This window comes from Siphateles boraxobius, unplaced genomic scaffold (assembly GCF_051911475.1).
Source record: "Siphateles boraxobius isolate OS27281-9 unplaced genomic scaffold, OSU_SipBor_1 66, whole genome shotgun sequence".
Taxonomy (NCBI): domain Eukaryota; kingdom Metazoa; phylum Chordata; class Actinopteri; order Cypriniformes; family Leuciscidae; genus Siphateles; species Siphateles boraxobius.
In genome coordinates this window covers 32,033,149-32,057,820 of record NW_027509193.1, presented here as the reverse complement: position 1 = coordinate 32,057,820, position 24,672 = coordinate 32,033,149, and the positions used below count along the sequence as shown (strand labels likewise).

Sequence of the window (24,672 nt, the reverse complement as noted above, 5' to 3'; positions counted from 1 at the left end):
TTGAACAGCTCTGTATTTATTGTTACACTTTTGAAGATTGATATTTACATTATCACCGGTATTTTCAATTGAGTCGTCCACAAACTTTTATTTGTAAAAAAGAATTATAAAAAAAATCTGTATATTTAGAGCAGCTTTGCTTTTTATTATTAAACCTTTGAATATAAAACATTTACGTAATCACTATCTGAGTTTTCAATCGTGTAACATTTATAAAGTTCTGTATATTTAGAGTGACTCTGTATTTATGAGTTCTCAATCACGGGATCAAAAACTTTATCAAAAATATTCCGTTATATCCCAAAACTTTATTTTAACGTTTAAATTTACTTAATTACTACATTTTGAATGGTAGATTCTCAACTCTATATATTATGTAAATACAGGCATTACCCAAATACCTGGAGAAGTGGATTCAAAAACACCACAGAAATCAGATATCCTCCAAAATAAAATCCTTTATTACAAACACCACACATTCTTTAAACAAACAATGCTCGGAAAAATAAAGGTCCCCCACCCAAAAACAGCCAAACGCTACAACGACCCGACACGTCACAACTTTCACAATCACGTAACCATTTAAAACAATGTCACATGTGCATTCATAATTTAAAAGAAAAGCCTATGATTACAGGCAAAATCATGAAATGTAGCTGGCCAAACAGAGGAAGAAAAAAAAATATCATAAAACTAATGATTTACAGCTTGAGACAATGCATTTTTATACATGTCTGAATGGTTAAAATCACTCAAGGACTGCATGTCCGTCACTGCATGTTAACAAATATCAGGTCCTCGCATGCGTCACTTTGGGTTTGTATTTCCCTCTTGAGGGCAGTAGTTTAGGGCGAGTTCACAGATTTAAAGTAACTAAACTAACAAAAAAAAATACACATACTTCAAAAGAAACATGGAAATACACTGTTTTGTTTTAGTTCAGGTGTTGGTGATAGAAACCAAAATAAATTCAAGAACGATAGAAGGATGATGCTCCTTGTTTGGAAGTGATGGTGCAGGACCACACACAGGAAGGAAGGCAGGTTTATCGATATTGGTAGTTCATACTGGGATCTCCCCGGCCGTACCCTACTGGTCCGCTGTTGAAGGAGGCGGGGCTACCGCCGAAATTCTGGTTGGCTCCGCCCTGTGAGTTGTAGTTTGACTGGTTGTTGTAACCTATGAGACAGACCAATCAGAATTTAGGAAACATAGTAAAACACCACCATTTTTTTACCTTGACTCACTAATATTGCCTTCACGTGCTATCGAAATTTTCCTGAAGTTGTAATTGAGCTTGTGTTCAAGTGCTTTGTTGTCGGAAAGAATAGGGATCATGGAGGACACTGGGTCTATTCTTCCCTAAATCTTATTAAAGCCAAAATGTATTTAAAGTCCCCCTGTGGTGAAAATCAAGCTTTTAATGTTTTTTTAATGTCTATGTGGTGTTTTTAATATGCTTTAAGACAAACCATGTACAAATTCATAAGTCAACACCATTGCTGAGTATTTTCTCCTTAAAACTGAGTGAGTGGAGACGGGGCTAATTTGCATATTCATAGAATCGCGTATACTAAATGAAGCAAGGGTGTAGATACATTCAAGCTAGTTTAAGGCATGAAAACTGTTTAAATGTCATTTTGATAAAATATGAGTTTTAAAAGATAAAAAATTGGATTACAGGGGGACTTTAAGATATTTAATTTTTAATAAAAACGCAGCGTCCTATTTGTTGACAACCATATAATAATTCACCTCCCCATCTAGATAGTCATCTTGGAATTTCAGTCAAATACATGCCATTTTACCGGTGTATAAAACATACAATAGGCTTCAAATGGTTATTCATATATGTAAATATGCACTACTTTAATGACAAGAAAAGTAATTTACTGCCCTCATAACTTGGAAATCAAAATAATTGAGTTTCCCAGTAGTAAATACAACTTGATAGGTCTTTCGGGTCCAATTAAATTCTTACTAGGAAGCTCATATTTAAGTTAATTCTGATAGGATGTAAAAGCAGCATAAATCACAATGTTTTCATCACCTTCATAGCTGTAGTCCTGTCCTCCGGTCACCTGTGAGGGATAAGCAGTGCTGTAGTTGAAGTTTCCTCCTCCTCCACCTTGAGCCTGGCCGAAGTTCTTCTTCTGTCCGAAGCCCTGGCCGTACTGACCGAAAGTAGCCCCCTGTCCTGCTCCGGGTCCTTGAGGCTTGTTGTTTTGGTGCATGGGCGGCTTCTTAACGGGTGGTTTGGGGGTTCCGGTAGGGGAGGTGAAGCCGCCGTCACTCTGGTAATACGAGCCAAAACCGCCCGCTCCTCCTGCTGCTCCGCCAGAAGACGTGTTTGTCCCTGGACCCGACGCTCCAGGACCCGAGGACATCGATCCGCCATTAGGCCCTCCGTTATTATAGAAATCTGAGGCGGAATAACAGTACAAGTTAAACAGAGTGCTCAGAGGGACATTAATTGTAATTCAGTTCACATTATAAAACTGAAGGCTTTTACAGAACCATCATTTCATTGTGGTTGAAAGTTTTTAGGTTAAAAACATATTGCTGTACAATGCAACTTTGTACAAAATTAACATCCATACAGAGTCATCATGTTACTTTAACGATAACAAAAATGAAACTGTGGATAGGACATTCTTTCTTAATGAATGTGCGTCATTGACTGGATGAACAATGGAGATTCAATAAAACCAGACTAATCTGCATCTTCTGGCTTTATGGCAATGAAACGGTCAACACTGTACTTTTCTTTCCATTCAAATGCTAAAGGCCGGAATATGCAAGCTTGTGCAAAATTGTTTCACATTTCACTGCTAAAAAGTTTGCTGAATTCTGACCTGCGAATTCATATCACATGAAGACAGATATCCAGTAGAAGACTAAAAAAGTCATGGCTTGACCTTTGAATTAAACAAACCTTAACACTACAGCTTTAAAAGCACTGTAGGAAAGTGGAGTAGATTGTATAGAACTGTATTTATTGATATTTCCATGTTGAATTTGTTTTGTTTGAGCGTGATGTCATTTCACGACATTGCAGCGTTGTAGAAATTATTTTCTTGTAAAACTTGTTGCGAGTGGTCTGAAAGCAACTGTGCCAATATAGTATGTGTATATGCATGTGTTTTTTGATTGAAATCATTTTCATTCTGCCAAAACATCCGTGGCAAAGAGCCTCAATTCAATCAAAATATCAGCTAAAACGTCCCACAAAAACATCTTTTCTAAACATGATGCAAATCTATTTTTCAAGAAATATTCAAAGAAACTTTACATATCACAGGTTTTGTAAAGTAACTCAAATTTATTGCAAAAAATAAAGTAATCCACAAACATCAATTTAAAAAAACAAAAAATGCACCAAATATACCTGCGTTTGTTCAATGGTTCACAGAATTAAATTCAAAAATGGATTTCACCACAATAAAAAAAAAAAGAAAAATAAATAAACTTGAAAAAACATTTAAAAACATGGCAATGTATAGAAGTTACTTAGTATTTTATAAAAAAAAATCCATTGGGAACATTCCAGGAAAAACAACTAAACTGTAGGCAAAAAATGGCTTATACAGTGATTCAGAGCTGCAGTGAAGATACAGTCATGATGAAATGTCTGTCCGCTACTTTTGTGAACATCCGTCAGCCAATCAGAATACTCGACCCTACTGATTGTGGCACAGATAATGTCAGATTTGCCATTGCAACTGTAGGCAGAAACTTCCGTTCACATCCACAGTGTAAGTTGATCGGTGGGTGCAGGTTTTTTGAGGTGAGATTGTGGGTGATACATCACGAGGAAACGAGTTCAAAATGCGGGTAACCAGTGTTTTTCCCTCTCGGTCTCTATTGTTCATTTCACGTTTGTGTACTTATTGAAAACAGGGCGGTTTATGTCGCAAACTCGTGGTAGCCATAGGAGTCTGAGACAAAGTCACCTAAAGGGTGAGACAGAGCAGAGAAGCACAGAATTAGATGTCTTCTGTGTTCAGCATGCCATGACAAATGTCACAGGGCATTTGATGTCAATCAGTTATCATTAAGGTCAAAGATAGTTTTCTTTGCTTTTTTTTTTTTTTTTAGATTTCTCTGCTCCGGTCACCCTCAAGGCGGCTTTCCTCAGAAAGAGTGGCGTTGGCATGTTGGGAACATATCTCGTTTTTCGCCGAGGAAAGTTTGCGTCCCATGGCACAACAAAGCAGAGAAATGTAAAATCAAAAGGAAAATACAATAACGGATTCCTACATAAACTCAAAGACATCATCCAAAATTTCCTAAAAACAACTTGAGTAGCGGTTTTAATACATCCAGGGCTATGTGCACAGATTTCTTTACTTGAGAAATTCAGAAATAACCGAGGAAATTAAAATGGCAATAGCTTGTGCCATTAATAAAAGTCTTAAGGCTAAAAACAAATTAATTGGGATATAAATAGATAATGGGTATTTACTAAAATGTAAATAAGGAAAAATCAATGGCCCCAGTGACAAATAGGAAAATACTCACTGTAGCCAGAGTTGTTATTGCCGCCATATCCATACGTCCCATATCCACCTGAAAGAGGACAAGAATATGCATGTTCAAATGCGAGTCAACAGGACTTTTGTTTTATTGTCTGCAAAGCAGTTTAGACATAATTTGAGGTGAACTTATGTTCGTAGCACAAACAGTGCAGGATGGGTGTTAAGTAGACAGAGACCCAAGCATTGACATTCATGATGTATTTCTTTTCACCCTTTAACATGTCTTTAGGCAACAATTTGTTGTTTAGGCAAGATTTACTTTGGGGTAATTTTTTTTTAAAAACCTTGTAAAATTGCAACACTGAACTTTTTTTTTTTTCACCACTAGTTTTGATAAACTAAGTGAAAGTTTTAAATTCATAAATCAAATTAGCACACAAATGTATTTGAAAAATACTACATTTTAACCAGTCATGAAAAGTTTAGGATTAAACAATTAATGCAATTTATTAATTTTAATAGCATTAAACTAAAACAAAATACGTATCAATGACAATAATGACTAAACATACAAGACAATAATGACTAAACAACACTGAAAAAAGCTGGAAAATTTCAGGGCATGTAAACCTTTCCACATTATAGAACAGAAAAAATAAAAATAAGGATGTCAAATACTATGTACATAAATAAATGTGTTCCAAAAGTGTTAAGAATTGTGGAAGTTAATATTAAAATTGTTGATAAATTTCAGAGTGAACAGCTACTGGTGTGTAGTATTTAGCCATTTTTTGTGAAAATTAGGTATTTGTTTTATACAAACGTTGTAATTCTGCTGCACTGAGTCCGTTACTGTTAAGGTTTGTCCAAATCCTTAAAACAAAGTGATGCTTGCAGACAGCACTGGTGTACCTTGATTGAATCCTCCGCCGTTGTTAAATCCGCGGCCTCGGCCCCTGCCACGTCCTCTCCCTCTGCCCCTGGGATTGACCATCATGTCAGCAGGAGGCCCACTCACCATCCCAAATCCAGTGGGGTGCTGCAGCCACCAAATCAGACCATTAAAGAGAGAATATATAAGAGGAGATTTCAATGTCACTGAACACAGAATAACAACGATGTACCATTGGAGCCATTTTCTTTTTTTTGTTTGCCTCTGAGTTGGAGCCTTCTGGGAAGAGCTTCTCCAGGGCTGCCAGTGCGGCGTAGGCCTTCGCCACCTTTTTATTGGACCCGGTACCCTGAAACTTCTGTCCGTCGATCTCCACCTGGAGGCAGGAATGAAAAACAGAAGGCATGGATATTTTATCGGTCTAGAATAAATACTGTGAATCTGTGATGTGAAATCGACCTTAAAAAGGAAGCGGTAGGTAAACTAGGATGAATCTCTGACGACGTGCCCTCACCTCCATGACGAAGCGCTTGTCGTGGCTTCCACCGGTCTCAGAGATGAGCTCGTACTTCAGTCCTCTGCGTTTTTCATTGAGCTCCATGACAGGGTTCTTCCCATGTTTTGTAAGGATGGGCCCCTGCTGCCGAGCGCTCTGGGAGGGCAAAGAAGAAACAAGCTCTTGTAATACCCAATAACACACAACACTGGAGGTTTGATGTGAATTACCAGTCCAAATTAATTTGCACTTTCCTTCATGAATAACATGACGATTAAAGCAAATTATTCAATTTAAAAGTTTGGTTTCGGTCTCTTATGCTCTTCAATACAGTTAAAACAGAAATGTCAAAAAAATCTTTAAACAGAAAGTTCAAAAGAGCAGCATTTATTATATGTTAATATGTATATGTTAATGTCTTAACTGTCACTTTGTTCGAGAGTAGTGTGTGTGTGTGTGCTTCAACAGCCCATTAATATAGAACGGTAATTAAATTGACGACCTGTGCATTAAACGGTTTTATAGCACACCTTCCAGCCAATCAGAATAGTCTCATTATTAGGCTAATCAATCTGTAGTAATTACAAATTTGTCCTTATAGGCCACTATCTGAGTTCATGTTATAAAGATGATCTTAAATACCTCATCAGTTGGGCTTTCTGAAGTTGGCACCGTTTCTGGCTCCATTTGGGTCACTGGGGGCAAAGTCTCCTGTGTGGTCACTGGCTCCTCTGGTTTCACCTGTTCAGCTACTTTTTGCTCCACTCCCGTTGGCAGACCCATATCTTGCAAGACCTGGAGAATGAATTCAAAAACAAAATTCAGTTTCTGCTAGGGCTGTAAAAATGTACAGGTAAAATCCACAGACTTTAGTTTTTCAATATGATTAATATTTCTCTTGAAAAGGAAAGTCCTTATTACATTTGAAAGATTCTGAATCAAGAAATTAATGGATTTTGAAAAAATAAAAATTTAATGTAACTTATGGCAAAAAAAACAAAAAAACTTTAAAAGTGTTTCAGACAAAGTCAAATAATTCATCAGTTTCTTACTTTGACAGCTACGTGTAGTTTAGCAGTGCGTTTAGAGGGGCCGGAAGCTTCAAAGTTCTTCCCGTCCACCTCTACAGCCATGGTGAACACCGGCACATGGACAGGCCCGGTCTGAGAGATGAGTTTGTACTGTAGACCCGGTTTCAGCTGGTTCAGACGCATCAGGGCGTTCATGGCCTGTGGCGGCTCTGCCTTCTCCTCTGGAGCTGAACAGCAGAATACAAGTTAAGCGTTTTGTGCAATGTGTGCAAAACTCAACCACAAGTCAATTATGAACATATGAAGAACATTTACATTTCTTTTGCAGTTTCTTCTTCTTCTTGTTGGGATTCTTCTCATCAGTGGACTCCTCCTCTTCCATGGGGCGTTTCATTGGAGGAACATAGGTTGTGCTGGGTGGGATTTGAACTATGCAGACAAGACAAATATATATATATATATATATATATATATATATATATATATATATATATATATATATAAAAAAATCAAGTTTCACACAAAAACATCCATCAAGTAATGAAAAATATCCACAGCCACTCCATCTTACCTGTGTAGTCAATAGGAGTGTCACTCCGAGGTTTTCTGGGCATTTTTGAAGGAAGCGGATCCATTCCAAGCACTTTGTGCAGCTGTCCAAAAGCTGAAAGCCTTAAGGCATGCTGTCAATCAAAAAGACGACAATGTCACCCATAGAGCTCAAATGATATCTCTAAACAAATAAATGCACAAATGTAATTTAAGAAAAGCTGATTAATTTATTGACAAACCTGAGCACTCTGAGTGACGTCCTCCCGCTGCTGGCGATCCATGTGACTGATGGCATCTGTTGCTTCCTTTTCACAAGGGTCACAAATGCCTGAACCATCTGAAAGCAGACAAAATTTCAAAAGCATTTTGTAGTTTGACATACTTCTCAATCATTCATTATACTGATGACTGGTTAATACAACAGTAACCAGTAAATTTCACAGCTAAAGGGGTTGAATGGATTCAAAACGGTCTCATACTGCATTACTGCCATACGCAGGCACACAGTGTTTTTGTAATCTATTCTAGATGTTAAGATTTACATTCTTACCAGCCATGAGGATTCCAGATGCGAGACACTCAAGAACTCTGCGGAGAGCTTCTCCTGCTCCCATTGGCCGATTCCCAGTGCCAATCGCCTTCTCACACAGCAGTTCTAAAGGCTTCAAGAAACAAGAGCTGCATTACATGGATGCCAACATATTGATGAAAGGTTTGCCTATTATATTATTAATATCAAGAAAAGATCAATGCTTATAGCTAAAATTGAGATAATTCTCAAATCATCAATTACAATACACATTTACACGGAAAAATTCATTTAGTTTTTTCTAGTGATCGACCGATGTATCGGTTTGCCGATATTTTCCCGATATTTAAGCATTTCCCCATAATCGGGTATCGGTTTTGTAATATCGGATTCGCCGATAAACGGCGCCATCTTGTGGCCGTTTTGAGAATTCCGCCATTGCAGCCCGCGTCTGAGGAGATCAGTCAACAACAACTCTGTGCACACGTAAAGTATATGTTCTACTTGCTTTGCTTTAATTATTCAACTTTGCAGAAATGAGGTTTGAGACATAAATGCCTTGATATAGTTTATGCAGCTTGGTTCTAAAAAATTGAGACGTAGCGTAATCCGTCATGTCCTGCCCCAATAAAGACGTAACTTTACATGAATTAAATAAAACAGACATGAATGAGTGCATGTTGAAAATAAAAGCGCTGAATTTAATTCTTTATCTGTTGTACTTGCTCACCATTAGTCTCCAAAAAAAAGTTCGTTCAGATTGCTGAGCACTCACTGGGTTGATGATCAGGAATGCTCAAGCACGGCCACTGAATGAAACTTTTGACAAGATTATCTTGTTTAAACACCCTAATTTATATTATCATTTACTACATAGCAATAATTTCGCTAATACACATCTAAATATACCGCTTTGTGGAAATTAATGATTTATTATCTGCATGCGCGATCCCGGTTGAATAGCCTATATAGTTCTGTGAAAATGCATTGATAAACAGCACTTTGTCAGAAAGCATTTCATGATCTAGACCTACAAAAATATTATTAATAATTAATAAAATACTAGTTGGAAAATGCAATGATGTATATGCTGTTTTGTCTGTTACTTTCCTGACAATGCTAAATTCCAGCTAATATTATTCAGTGAATCAATATTACCCAGTGAATTATTCCTCACTCTTAGTTTAAACCTATTAAACGGCACATAAACCTTCTAAAACTGTTTAAAATGAATTACATTTCTGCAAAGGTGATATGACTCCCCTGTCAATTATTTTCTCCATTTGAAAACATTAGACTTTTAAAAGTTATTTTGCCTATTGTTAACATTGTTGCTGCTGTATAATTTAGATATAAATTATATAATGTAATATAAATGTTTTTATTTGATATAAATTTGATTTATTTAGCATTTATGAAAACAAACGAAGCAGGCTTACAGCAGAATGCTGAAAGTGTCTGTTTTCTACACTACAACCTAGTTCTGCTTAACTGGGAGTATTAAGTTACACTACTAAAATTAATGTAATTTAGATTTTTTCCCACCAGTATGTTAGAATAATTTTTGTGCTTTATTTTTTACCTCAAAGGTTTTATTTTTAAACAAAGGCACTTTATTTTTTGGACTCAGACCCCTCTATTTATTTGTGTATAAATATAAAGTTTTATATTTATATATTATATGGGAGGGATATTATATATTATATAGGAGGGAGTGATTATATATTATATATATATATATATATCATATAGGAGGGAGTGTTTGTTATAAATAAAATGGTTTGTTCAGTTCATTTGTGTTGTAATTGTGTCAAAAACAGAAGTATAACAGTAAATAAATATCGGCTCTGCATATCGGTTATCGGGCACATAAACATGCAAATAATCGGTATCGGTTATAAAAAAATCAATATCGGTCGATCACTAGTTTTCTCCTCCTTGAATATCCATGTAAATTGTAATGAAATAAATTATAATTATTTGGTAGGTCACATGACAGCATAGCGAATGTAGTACGTCCGGATTACACTCATACTACACACACACTTGTTCTATATAGACCTTATGCGCCGAGAAACGAGGGCGCCGCCATCTTTAGAATAGTGTCTTTGAACTTCCGTTTATGCGGTCGCTCTGTATATTTATATGGCATTGCTGTCCAGGAGTAATGAGCTTTTGAAGTGGATTTTCTTCATTTAAAGTTAACGAAAGGTATCATGAGGATTGTAATGTTTAAAGCAGATGTCTTATCAAATGTAAGAAGACTGGGAAGATTTTAAAACGAGCCGTTCATTCATAATTACGCAGGATCGCTGTGAAAATGCAGACCGGAAGACAAAAGAGGAGTGCAGCGCAAAAGGGGCGGGGCTACATGAGGTCTATAGAACATACTTTTTTTAGCAGTCATGAAGTAATTACTTATTCAAAAACAATTAACTACTCGGAGCATGTGATTTTGGACACAGCCGCAGTCTGATTAGAATGAACACCTGTTTTCTATTATGCAGCGCTGTTTTGCACCACAATGGAAACAATGCATAAATTTACACCGGCTTAAGCTGCAGTTTAAAAAAAAAATTATTCATCCCCATGTTCTTTGGTTGTTTTTGTACTTACCCATCCTCGCAAAGGGGCCCAGGTGGGAACACGAGCACAGAGGTCCCTAAGGATACGGATGACGATCACACAGGAGCGGAGCCCATTAGCCCTGGCCTAGAGACAAAAGCAGGAGGGATCCACCGGTTTATCTCATGGACTCAATGTGGCACAACACCAAAGCAATAAACAAACAAAAGGGGTGAGATTTGCCGATACTGAATAATGTGTCGATAAGCATTAACGATGTAAAGAGGGTGACGAATGATTAAGAGGTACAACAAAAAAAGCATATTACTACATATATGACAGATATTAAGAGCAGATTAAATGCATTATGCTGAAGAGATAAAGAACACAACAGAGCACGTGTTTGAGGCTGGCCTTCCGATTAGATATTTAATATGAGTTGATAGAAGTGAGAATGTTCTAGAGGATCTGGAAAATGCAGCTGTATTTTTAAAGCACTGCAGGGCATCAATGAAAGCATGAATACGCTAAAATGGCGGAAAAGGTGCAATATTCCTTTTTGGCATGAAAAAAAGCTGACAAAGCCAAAACAATGTGAGATTTTTGCAGGGTATTGCAGTAAAACGTCTCACTCTTATAATGATGTTCTAAGTTCAATAAAAGCTTAGCAGGCAACATTTGTGGCATAACACCTCAGTTTGTTTAACAAAGGGAATGACAGCGTATCACAAATCACTGTTTATTAATAAATCTATAAAGTTATAAAAGCTATTAATTTTTGATTATCTAGTGCTTTTTGGATAATTATATTTGCATTCAGAAGTCTCCGATGCTCACCAATGCAGCATTTATTTGATTAAAATGCAGTAAAAACAGTAATACTGAAAAGTAATACTATTATAATTTAGCAATACTATTAAAGTAATAAAAAATATATATTATTCCTGTAATTATTTATCTATGTTGAAAAATGTTTTTGTGCTGTTTATTTTTTGGAAACCATAAAATTGGCGGGACAAATCATCCTTTCTGGTTTTTCTTGCATGTCTAATGCAAAAGCTACAGTTTTTTGCAAGAGTTGAAATTCTGGATATAACTTTACACAAGTGTCATGGCTAGACTTTTGAAAAGTGGTGCATTTTAATGTTTGTTTCTAGCCTGCATTCCATTATAACACTACAAGTAGCCAGAGTTAACTGTGGTTAATAAAATATTAATCAAAGTTAATATTATGCAAAAAATGCTGATGCATTGAACCAAGAACATTACAATAAGGAAATTACATCGGGAACGATAAACTACAACTACATGTCTCCGACAAGTCAAGTGTCAAATGGTGCGGCTGGCTTCAGAAATATTGCACCCGACATTTTCATTAAAATATTTACATTTAAAATTAAGGTGATCAAAAACATTAAGTATTAAACTGGACCGTAAAAGTGGCAGTTGACGACATATCAAACGGGTAATAAAGAGTTTATCGAGGCGATTAGTTAAATTAGCCAGGCAGAGGTCAGACAGCATTGACAAAGATGTCCTAGGCAACGCAACTCAAACCAAACCAGAAAAAATGTGACATTTTACCAGAGGCAAATACACTCCCATAAATATAATCTACACAGATACACTGAAAAAAATTCACACAAACAACTGAAAAAAAATACAGCATGAAATAAGGTTAACACAGATACAAAATTAAAAACAAACAACTACTAGAAGACAAATAAAGACAAGATGCAAACCTGGAACCACTTGGCGTGGCGGAGGGACGCCAAGGCAGTCAGGCATTTCTGCCTGTCCAGTACATCCGGGGGATCGTTGACTGATAGCGTTTCTATTGGCAGGTGGAATAAGAAGACAAGGTACAGTTTGACCAAGGGGTTTTTCTGTCTCACGGCCAGGGGGGAGGAGGCAGTTGACCCCTACCAAAGGCAGTGGAGGGGAGAGGAGGGGGAACCCCCCCAAACAAAAGCAACCCTTCCTGTGCAAGTACACAACAGCAAGGACAGAAACCTACAAGTGGGCGGAGCATTCGGCTCTGTTCCAAACCCAAGTGAGGCGACACTTGACAATAAAATGGATTAATCTAGTCGTTTCCTACCTTACTTTCAACACAAATATATTGAATGAGACTTTTTATAAAAGCTTTTTATATATTTTAAATATGTTTTACATAAAAGACAAATAAGCATTTCGAATTCTCTAATTATTTTAAATTTAAAGCATTCTAGCTTATTCGAATACGTGCAAGTACCAAAATATACAGTACACAGAAATATTAAGACGGAACCATTTTAACGATAATGGATCAAATAAACATTTGTATAAAATGACACTTTATGTGATCATCATACATTTTAAATAAAATATTTAACTGAGCTTGCCATAAAACCATTATATTGCTTTGGATAAAAGCATCTGTCAAAATGCATAAATGTACGCAAAGTTCTGGAATAGCCTTAATCACAAAAGATTTTGACAGCAATTTCCTGTCGACTGACTGAAACCGTCTTCACCTATAGATGGCGGTAGGCAGCTCACTATGATTTGGAACAGAACCCCTGCCGCTGTATTTTGAGGCATGAAGGTGCACAGTGAGTGATTGTTGTTGGGAGGTTCATGTCTTGGCTAAATATCATATATGTATCAGTGAGAACTGAGGTCATTTGTGTGTTGGTGTGACATGGGGGAACCCCTCCCCCTCACCCCCTTGTTTGTTTTTCTGGGTGCACTGCCTTGCCCCTTCCGAGACAGAGAGCGTCCAGTTGGTCAAAGGTCCAGCGTCCCTAAAATTGACAAACTAGAAGGCTTGACAGAGAGAATCAGATTTTGAACCACAGGCAGCAGTAGTCAGATACACAAGAGGTATGATTAAAACAAGTCCACACTGCAGCAAAACTGATGGCTTGTGATGGTCAAAGGCAGGCGTCACTAATCATGGGGTCACAGATAGGGCTAGGCTTTGAGTTCAGCCTCAAATTTGCTCCCAACTGACCCTTCGCTAAGCCCTGCCACCCTTACGGTTATGGTTGCTCCGCTTAGATGAGTTTCAAAAGAACCAATTAGAGATTATGGCTTTTTTTCAGTAAAATATGCTCAAAGTGGTAAAACTTGATTGCAAGGATTGAATTAAACTGTGACATTATCTGTCATTTGTCTTTAAAGACTTTTAATTACAGTAAAATAACTTAAAACAACAAAGTCAAAAGAAAAGGGAGAAGCTTCTTTTTAAGGGGTTTTTTGGGGGATGAATAAACTGTTTCTATTGTCTCTCTAACTACTAGAATAGATCATGAACAACATGGCATTCAGTTATTAACATTAAGTTATGCACAAATGTAGGCATTACAACTAATGTTTTAGGTTTTCATTTGGGAAAAAACAAGTCCAATGCACTTGTCAATTTAAAACATTGCGCAACATTTTACCATATTTTGGATAAATTCGTACAGAAATTATGCAAATAGACAACTTCTATGGACAAACATCAGAAAAGACCAGAAACTTGTCTGATAAACTGGAGAACGGCTAAAGCAGCTAAGATTGGATTGCAAAGCAGGGTTTACCGAAAGGTCAATTGTTTTATCTCACCGAAACATGTTTTTATTTCGGTACTTTCCCTGTCCAACACTGTAGCCCTGAAAAAGCTCTTTACTAGACGTAAAAGTCTGCCCACGATGCTCTTAACTACAAATTCGTTGAGAAACTGTGACCATATATTATCCTGATGTACTTTATTGAGTCTAATCTTTTTGTTACTTTGAGTCCTAATGTCTAGCATTATCTATAACCCTCCTGCCCTCCGTCCAGTCTCTGTCAACAAGACCTGGTGAACAAACCAGAGCTCGACAATACTTCTGCTTCTCATTTTTGCTGCAATGCAAACTGTTCCATTTCTTCTCCATTATATGAACACATGCAAACAACAAGGTTTGTGATTTTGTTTCTTAATTCTCAGTAAGCCTTCAGTAAACTCTCCTGGAACTGGGTCTTATTTAAAGCTTTACCCATCACTTATGTTACTGTATATTGGGCCGTCAACACTTTAACATCATGCTGCATGGAACTGAGAGACTTCAGGTGGCAGTAAACATAACAATCTGTGTTACATGACTAGTCTGTACACAACATCCCCAAGCTCCATTGAAGGCCCAATAAACAATATCCCTGCCTGAGTCCATCCCATCTGCATTTGCTGTTTCTGGGGTCGTGGGGGTGGTTAGAGGAACCATAAGGCAGGTGATTTCAAACCTACCCCCGGCAGCCTGCTTCTCAGCCTCCTCCCTCACGAGGGGTGAAGTCAGGTGAATGGTGAGGGTCAGCGGTGGCTCTTTAGAGTTTTTGATGACAATGGTGGCATCACGGATACAAGGTGTAACATCATATTTTTCCTCTGTGATGAGCTGCAGGACAGATAAATGAGGTTTCCACACAAGTTATACATCGTGCCTTTTTAGACAATGTTCAAAATGTTAAAATTACAGATCCAGTTATACCTTAAGCTGCACAGCAAGGTTCTCTGCCACTTTTTTCAGCAGGGTGATGGTGGGTTTGTCTTTGCACAACAGCACGAGCTCCAGGTCAAGATCTCCCTTCAGCAGGAGACCTTTAGCTACCAGCCCCACACGCATGACTCCACGCAGGGAACGCGTGGGGTGATCCATGGACTTTGGTTCACTGGAGGACAAAATATGGAGTTACATGAGAGATACTAACTCACACCAATAATTTATCATATAGTCACAACAGAGAAGATGAAATTAAAAGAGAACTGACGTCTCCTTCTCGCCGTCTCCATCGGACTCCAAGGTGATCTCTTTGGTATTTCCTTTCTCCTGATCGTCCAGCCAATCAGAGACAGCCTTGAGGGCACGTTCGGTGTGGGACACCATGTTCTGCACCCCCTCCAGCTCCTCCTGGGTGGGATAGATGGCCGAGTGCTTAGCCATCACATGACGGTCATCATTCACAAAGATGCGCATTGAGCGATGACGAAGAGGAGGAGGCTTCAGAAAAACATAAATATACATTACATTAATTTATATACATATATAAATTAATATACACACGACATATCAACAATACACATTAATTTAAACCAAAAGGTTGGCCGCATATACTACCTTTCAAACGTTTTTTTTTTTTAAACAAATTAATACTATAGACGCTTTTCCACGGTTAGGCTGAACGGTTCTAAGAACGGTAAGGAATGGTTCCAGTTATATTTCCACTTGAGCCTGGTACAGTACAGTGAGATTACAAACCCTTCTTTGCCTTCTAGCGCATCTGGTTACCCATTTTTCTCTGTAGCTGGCTAAGCACGGTTTTTTGAACAATGTAAACAAATAAATTATAAAAGTAAAATAAATATTTGATCATCCACCATAACGCGATCTCCATTTACATCGTCTGAAAGGTCTTGCTTTACCAAGACAACAACTAATGCATTACTATTACATTCAAAAGAGCTCCGTTATCAGGCTCCAAATGGAAAATGAAACAATATCCGTGCTGGCAGAGCCGGACTGGTTAAGCAAAGAAAACTGTTTGGCCCAACGGTGCTAAAGCGGCTATTTATTCAGCAAGGATGCATTAAATTGATCAAAAGTCACAGTAAAAAGATTTAGATATTAGAATGATTTCTGAAGGATCATGTGACACTGAAGACTGGAGTATTGAAACTGAAAATTCAGCTTCATCACTAAGTTATTATTACAAATCATATTTTACAAAAATAGTGTTCTTACACAAAAACACTTCATACTGATCCCCAACTTCTGAACAGTGGTGTATTTGAAAAATATATTTTTTTCTCTTCTCAACATTAATAAACAAGCCTGAAGCTTCAAGTAAACAAAAACCTATATAATTTCCCGAACTAGTGTGGTTGTGCAGTATTTTCTCGCATATTATTACTAATATTAATTAGTTCTAGATAGTGTTAATTAGCTTTATTGAAATTTGCAATTATCGAGAGACTTCATATCAGCAAACAGACACACATTATTAGAATGTAGAAGCATTTTTAAATGCATATACTTTACCATGATGGGTACAAAGTAGTTCTTCAGTTTGGCAGTGTTAGTCTAAATGTGGCAGAGAAATGCTGCTCCAGTTGGTCTGTAATGAAAAACAATCAGTTTTCATTATTCTATATAGAAGGCTGCATTATTAATCGCATTTTCATTTTGATAACGATATCTGCCTCTCTCGATTCATTTTAAATAATCGTCGCGATATTTGCTTACTCATTTATCCTGAAAACACTTTTTTTACATTTGCGTCAAGTCCACACTAGCGTTGATGTTTGTAGTTGCCAGATGTAAATAGCTTAAATCCCCCAAAAAGAGCTTTTCTTTTACATATTCTGCCTGTTTTACTTAATCTGTGCAATCTGGCAACCCTGCACAAGCTCGCTCTACACTGAGAGAAAAGCACTGATGATCTGAAAACAAACATTTTCATCTGGCCAACGAACGAACAGTGTATGATTATGATTCAGGCAGCATTTCAGGCCTGAGGTCAGATTGGATCGGAAAATTATATTATGCAGTTCATCTCTTTGAAGATCGGAGTCAGTGTTTTCAGTGTCTATCAACAAGTAGGCCTAGGCTATATTTCTTTGCAGTGTGAATTTGCTGAGCGATCTGGATCTGTAGTTTGTCTCATTTGCAACCAAATTGTCGCTTTAAGATCTAATGTGAAGACATCACAATCTAAATCATGCATCATCTAAACTAGTGATGCACCGATGTGAAAATTGTGGCCAATACCGATAACCGATATTAATATTGCTGTTATGGCCGATACCGATATTTACCGATGTCGATATCTCTGTATAGAAAAAACATTTTTATGATAATCAAATAAAGAGCTATTTTCCAAAACACTTTTTTTTTACTTTTGTAATTTATTTTCAGAAATGACTGATATTGGGCACCTTTACCTGTGTGCAAAATATGTCATCAGATTTTCAGAAGAAAAAATAAATATTTATATAAAAATATATTTTATAAAGGATACAAGTGTGTCCTGAATTCACACTATGAATAAGCCAACCCTGAGTATTCTCAATAAACATCTAACTCACTTGAGACCAAGTCACTGTATTCTGTGAACAGTACAACAGTTCAAAACTTTAAAGTACAGTACTGTCCTACTAAGCCAAAAGACCTTAACTTCTATTTTAACAGCACAATGTTATGATAACTCTTAAAATGTACGCAAAATTAACCCTATTAGACTCACTATGATAAAAATGGCGCCCGCGCCTCTCTCTCTCTCACACGCGCGCGCGCCACAAACACCATATTCCAGCGTTGCAATCTTGACGTCGCAGCCTAGCTGTTCATAAGAGTCACAGAGCTTCAGAGCTAAGGCAGGGCTACAGATTAGGTGTCCCTAAAGAACTGTATCTAAGTTAGTAGTTCCGCATTATAATGGATTTGCTTTCTCGTCGGTTGTTTGACACGGATTTTAACCAGGGTTCAACAAAAGGTATGCTCTAACCAGAGCCGGTCCGAGCCTTTTGGGGGTCCTAAGCAGAATTTGATTTGGGGGGCCCCTCCCACTACGCGAAGTCACCTGTGCTTGACGATTATTGACACAAATGTCACGCAATAATGATACATTATAAATGAATACAGTGAGGTTATGTATTAATACAAAATAAATACTTAATAAAAAATAGATTCCTACTAAAATAAATAAGTTTTAACTTTTACTTTACTCTTTTACTAACTCTTTGAAACTTCTTAAAACAAACTGTCTCAAAACATATCAAATAAATGATTTGCTAAAATAATGACAAAACTGAGAAATCAGAAACATAATAAGAGCAAGGGTTCAACAATGACAATTATTGTTGAAAACTGTAAAAATTTTAATATTTCTCAACTGTCTCAATACATTGTAACTGTCCTCAAAATCTTTATTATTGTTATTATTGTAACAGAGTTTGTACATGACAGAATCCAACAAAGTCTGTTACTATAATACCGGTAATGATGTACTGGCGCTCGTTGTATGTGTGTATACAATCTATTTTTCCCCTCGGGGCTGGCCGTAGATAGGAATGGGTCGTGCGCACTTGGTACTGGAGTGTCGCGGGTTTTTGGAGTTAGTGATCTGATGTGTGGTATAATAAAGTGGAGAAGAGTTCAAACTGCTATGTTTATTATTTATTCAAACTGCTACCCTTACACCTAGAAGGTTAAGTTCCCCAGCGGCTATTTTCTCCAACTTAAACCGATACCATGACTATGCGCAGTAGCGCACGAATTGTCTATGCACGTGTCTATGCGAGGTGTCTAGAGTATGCGCATGACTTAAACGCTGGCAGACACAGAAGCAGTTGTTGGCAGGTATATTGATCATAAAATCTGAATTTTCTTGTCTTGAATTATTCATTTATTCATTCATTCATTTATATCACTTGTTTAAGTCATCTAAAAAAAAATTTTTTTAACTCGATTGGAGGGCCCCCTGGTGGACCCAAGCAGCCGCTTACAGGGCTTGACATTAACTTTTTGAGGCACTTGTCCTTCGGACAAGTAAATTTATGTTTCACTTGTCCATGCACAAAAGTCACTTGTCCGGGTAAAGATTTATAATTTTATCTAGGGCTGCACGATTTGGGGACAATGTCATATTCCTATTATTGAGATCAATATTGCGGTTGTGATATGCGATTGCGATATAATAAACAAATGGTTTCATGAGTCAACTTGTTTGGTTCTAAACCAAATGCACACACAGATTAGTGATAATTCTGAAATTAGCAATAACAACTAAATGATTGATAACACCTATAATGATCAATAAGCCATTGATGTTTGGATAAAAATGAACTGTCTAACAGGTAGGACATATACAGAAATTGAATAAAGTTATCAAACAGTCTGCGCAGCATAAATTATAAATTATATATAGACTACTCCTTATTAAAGCTACACAAGTTCTTTAGTCAAGAGCAGTGAGTAATTTTCTCTGTTCCCTTTGTTCTTTCATTAACTTTCATTAACTATATGTTAACAGAACACTTTATTGGTAGCTGGCCCTTTAAGAGCAGCCGCTGTGGACAGAGACGCGGATCTCACACGCGCCTCATTCTCTCACGAGTCACAACTCTTTATGTCCATCATAAGACTGCTCTTGTGTTATGAAGATACTCGACAAATGACATTTTGGCTTAATTGTGTGTGTTGATGTTCGTTCAAGCGCGAAAGAGAACTGTATTCTGGCGCGCGGTCTGTGCATGCGCATCATACTGGTGCGCGTCTTTCTGCGAGTCACATTCAGGACATTCACAGGCCATTCACATTCAGGACATGTCTTCGTTTCAAATCTGTAAAATTAAATCTGTAAAATAGACGTAACGAGTGGCACATAACGTGAAGTAACATGGCATTTTATTTTGTTTGAAATTTAACTTGTCCGGTCGGACAACTAATTTTCTCTTCTACTTGTCCTACAAAAAATCCACTTGTCCCGGACAAGCGGACAAGCCTTAATGTCGAGCCCTGCGCTTAGTTCGCTTATGCCTCGGGCCGGCCCTGGCTCTAACTTACTACATTGCTGCTCCTGGTGTATAATGGGTGTGTCGTTGCGGCTCCAACCAACAAATTCACGTAGTTTTCAGTCAGTGGACTGTCATTGACAGACGAGAGCTAGCATTTTATTTCAGTTGTAGCCTACATGTAGCCTTGTATTACGGGCTGTGAATTAACATATCCTACAAGCCTGCTCTAATGCAGCGCTTGTTACTAGATAATGATTATGGCTCAAAACGTGTTTGTCTAATTTGTGAAGTAGCATCGCTAGCTAAAGGCTACCGCTAGCTATTACTGGATTTTCAAGATTACCTTTTTTTTGCACCGCGTGTCGCGTTTCATTCTTACCTTTTCATCATCATTTTCCCCCGAGAGTATGCCATTATTCCGTAATCTAACAAAAGCAATCACTGTGAAACATGTAACTTACATGTGTGTCTGAGGTGATTTAATTGCTACATCATAACCCCGTAACTCCAGCGCGACAATACTTTGATGGTCGGTCAGAACAAGGCAGAGTGCTGTAACTTGCAGCACCTGCTTCAGCACATTATGTGTGTAATGTATGCGCTCCTGCATAAACAAACATCCCCGCCCCCACATAAGCCTACACACACGTCAAATACACAGGAATGAGTATCGGCATGTTCACATCGGCCCTATTTTGACATCGGAACGATACCGATGTGTAAAAAATTTACCATATCGCCCGATATTATATCGGTGGCCGATATATCGTGCATTACTAATCTAAACCATGCATTTTGTATTGACTTGCCACCTACAGGCCTTTTAGGTGAAGTGTAGGTTGGTAAAGAACGTGCGAAAAGGCCGTTAGGCCTATTACATTACCACTTTTGATAATTATGCAATTTATATAGAAGTTTCTTCTCTTTCTCTGTAATTCCTCAAATAAGAATAATCGTGATTATAATTGAGGAAAATAATCGTGATTATCAGTTTAACCATTATCGTGCAGCTCTACTTTCATCATTCTAAATATTTTCATTATACTTTATATAATCAGCTGAAACATACATGGTAAAATTCTTTCACAGCTATTTTAAAGACCATTTCAATCAAAATACGGTAAAAATAATCATGTTTATATTTGTTAAACACAGGAAGCCATTCCACGATACAAAACAGTGTCTGTGATTGTCTTGGTGGTTAACATTAAAGCAAAAACTCAAAATTCAAAAGAGAGCTATAAAGTGCAAACCCCATAAGAACAATTCTGACTTCAGAATCAACATAAATCAAGGCCTAGGCTAATCCATTTAATCTTTGTGTGCATCCATGCCAATGTTCACAGGCCACAGGAGCATCACATATTCAGATCTCCATGGAGACAGTGACTCAATAACCCATAATATCATCAAGGTCTAAGAGATGCAGCACAACCAGCTCAGAAACTGAAATCCCTTTATATTTACCAGACTGAAAACTGATATAGACGAAAATTAAAACATGACTTCCTGATACCATTATAACTCAAAAGAATGGGATTTTTGGATTTCCTGAAACAAACGTATTTCCTGCTATTGTCTACATGCCTGTCACACAAGTGCCATTCTCACCTTTTTATCTGGGCAGAATGTTTTTGTCATTCATAGCTCCTTCAATTGACAGTAAATGTCTGTTGATCTCACAATTCACGAGTGAACCATCTCCCTTCTACAACTTCTAACTAGACTATTATTATTGGTATAAAACCATCCGAAAATGTAAAAGGCAGCATTGTATTTGCATGTTAAAGACCCAATTTATAATGTGAAAAAAATAGGAATATTCAGTCCTATATGGTACATTGTATTCACTACACTGCTGTGCGGTTATGTATTATTTATATAAATTGTTTGTAATGAAGATAATTAAAATAAAAATTTCCTGCCTGATTTTTACACAGTGTTTCTCTCTTTTAAAAATTGTTTACAATTTATTACTCCCTCAAGGCCCCCTGACCCCAGTTTGAAAACCTTTGTATTATATTAAAGTAATAAAAATACCTCTGCATATAATAAAAAAATGCATATAATGCATATAATAAAAAAGCTTGGATTTTGCACTTGTGAGACTGATTTCCCCAAATATTACAATGAAACATAGAAAATGACGTGAGCATTGATGTGTAAAGAATGACAAAAATGTATAATAATTAGACGTAAACGATAATTTCACTGTACAACTTAATATTATTGCTTCATTCCTATGAAGACTTTAATTTGAAATGTTTCTCTATTATATCTAACAAGCACTTGTTGACGGCCAAACAAACCCCGTAACTTTAAAATCTAAAACAGATCAGTAAAAACATGATTTATTAAAAAAAAAGTATCTCTTACATATTCAATGTAGGCACAAGTTAAAGTGAAATTGAATCAAAATGAACACACCAGTGGAAGTAAACAAGGAAAACGCAGTATACATCACAGATGTGTGCGGCCATTTTAGTGCAGCCAAACAATGGAGACCGGTGTGCTTAAACATCTACCGTCCTTTAATAAAACCACTGGTCTTTAAGGTGTCATTCCTGATGGTAAAATTACGATTTGCACGAAAATCTAGCTATTGACGCCAAAACATGCTTTCTAAGCAAGATACGCATTTGGTTTTGAGACACGGCCAGATATACCGAATGAGATAAAATGGTCGTGACCCTCCCCCAAAACACCCCAAAACACTAATTTAACTTGGTCAGAATGCTCATTTAACTACACAATGAGACAAAATAGAAGACTAATTTATTCATTAGGGCGTAAATGTAAGGCAAAATTATCACGTAATGCTCAATTCTCGCTGTTTTGATAAAACTCATGAAGAGCTAGCGTGCTAACTGCTAGCCATAGCCGTTTGCTGAACAAATGTATACATTTTCACTGCATATAAGTGTTGAACCAACACATTCAGAGCAATAAGAATGATTAGATCGGGTTATTTGCAGCTAAAACATTTGAAACCATGTAATGTTTAAGAATAGTTGTGTTTTTATCTACTCACCAATGCCGCGACAAAGATGCAACCGTCCAATATTCTGCAGCTGAAGAGAATCAGCGTGCGCTAAACTGGAACAGGGACACGTGATCTCAGTGAACCAATAAGATCATCCCGTTAGCGACATATGGGAATGAATGGAGAGGGCGTGGTTTTGTCATTCAGACTAGCGACTTCAAAATCACACATTGAATCTTTTCTTTCTTTCTTTCTTTCTTTCTTTCTTTCTTTCTTTCTTTCTTTCTTTCTTTCTTTCTTTCTTTCTTTCTTTCAATTGTTTTGAAAACAAAGTTACTGTAAAAAAATGTTTCTGCCTTAAATTAAGTAGTCTACAATTAATTTGGATGTTTAAGTCATTTCAACTTACAGTTTTTCTCAGTCGCTTTGGTGCATTTCTCACATCACTATTTACATTTGCACAACAGCTAGTTCAACCTTCACAGCATTTAGTCATTTGTGCACATCATAGAAGCAGTTTCTCATTCCTTCCAACAAATTACAAATGCTTTTGGACATGCATCAATTGCTTTCATACAACTCTCTGCTGTTATATAACATTATCATTTGCTTATGTCATGTCAGTCAAAATTAACTATACTTGTGAATGCTGAATAGTCATTCCATATAAAACAAATAGTCCTCATTTCATTGCTTGAGTCATCATATACAAAAATGTTGAACTAGTTGTCAAAATCTGTCAAGCAAATTTTAAATCTTTTTTTAAATCTTTTTTTAAAAAGAAATCTTTATCCTAAATTGAACAATTTCTCTCAGGTGAACCTATGTGGCCAGACAGAGAGGAACGTCTGGATTTACTATGTATGTTGTATGTTCAGTTCCAATATGTACTGCAATATTGTTTACAGTTGTGCACAGCTCTAACCAAATGAAGTATATGTTCGTTGTAAATAAGGGTGTATTTTTTCTTTTGCACAATGCTGTGAACAAATTAGAATTGCAAAGAGCATATGCAGTTACATTAAAATTTTAAACATACATATTCAGTGTCTTATACTCAGTTACCTCACTAAATACAGTAATGTGTAACTTTACTGTAGTTTTCAAATGGCTGTGCAAATAGTAGGCCTATATAGTGACGTCTTGAGCATTTTCAGGTAGTGCCACCAAGATCTGACTTTTTTACATTGGAAAACATTTACAGTAAACTGTCATAATGAAAACATGACAAAGCCATTTGACTATCTTGTTCACAAACAACGTTGTGTCAGGACTTTTCATCTTGATGACACTGACACTTTCATTGACATGAATACTTGCTTTTGAGGAATGAGCTATCCATTTTGAGCAAGTGACACGCTTTTGCAGATTATCAACTAGGTTTAGCAGTTTGTACTAAATGTTTTGAGAACTGCATTAACTGTTGTGCAAATGTAAATAGTGATGTGAGAAAAGCACCAAAGCGACTGAGAAAAACTGTAACTTGGATATTTAAGTAATTTCAACTTAAATTACATTAAACTGACTTGAAAAAATGAGTTGAATCTTGTATAACTTACAAAAAAGTTTAAAATTGCTTAACTTATTTTGACGAGTTAAAGCAATGTTAAACCATACATTATGTTG

General features: G+C 36.9%; 1 protein-coding gene across 4 annotated transcripts; it reads right to left on the bottom strand.

Annotated features, from left to right (window-relative positions):
* Positions 1-440: 440 nt before the first annotated feature.
* ilf3b (interleukin enhancer binding factor 3b) lies at positions 441-23,185 on the bottom strand. Of its 4 annotated transcripts, none has more exons than XM_077213626.1 (19): positions 23,095-23,185; positions 16,588-16,663; positions 15,320-15,549; positions 15,040-15,220; positions 14,799-14,946; positions 12,286-12,377; positions 10,595-10,690; positions 8,000-8,111; positions 7,689-7,786; positions 7,469-7,580; positions 7,213-7,326; positions 6,919-7,124; positions 6,509-6,661; positions 5,885-6,022; positions 5,603-5,746; positions 5,391-5,517; positions 4,522-4,569; positions 2,051-2,422; positions 441-1,179 (listed from the first exon to the last, which is right to left on the bottom strand). In XM_077213626.1, the coding sequence occupies exons 2-19, from the start codon at positions 16,588-16,590 to the stop codon at positions 1,046-1,048; spliced, it is 2,508 nt and encodes an 835-aa protein (XP_077069741.1). In that variant the 5' UTR covers positions 16,591-16,663; positions 23,095-23,185; the 3' UTR covers positions 441-1,045. The 4 variants fall into 4 exon arrangements, with proteins under 4 accessions (XP_077069741.1, XP_077069742.1, XP_077069743.1 ...); XM_077213627.1 differs by having other exon boundaries at positions 5,633-5,746; positions 23,095-23,176; XM_077213628.1 differs by lacking the exons at positions 441-1,179; positions 2,051-2,422 and adding an exon at positions 3,303-3,953 and having other exon boundaries at positions 23,095-23,176.
* Between the last annotated feature and the right edge of the window lie 1,487 nt (positions 23,186-24,672).

What these genes read in the sequence shown, in the direction of transcription:
- ilf3b (XM_077213626.1), bottom strand. An exon ending in GGAGACGGCGAGAAGGAGAC is followed by an intron (nt 15,221 to 15,319) that starts GTCAGTTCTCTT and finishes TTTGTCCTCCAG; the next exon opens with TGAACCAAAGTCCATGGATC. An exon ending in CAATAACAACTCTGGCTACA is followed by an intron (nt 2,423 to 4,521) that starts GTGAGTATTTTC and finishes ATTCCGCCTCAG; the next exon opens with ATTTCTATAATAACGGAGGG.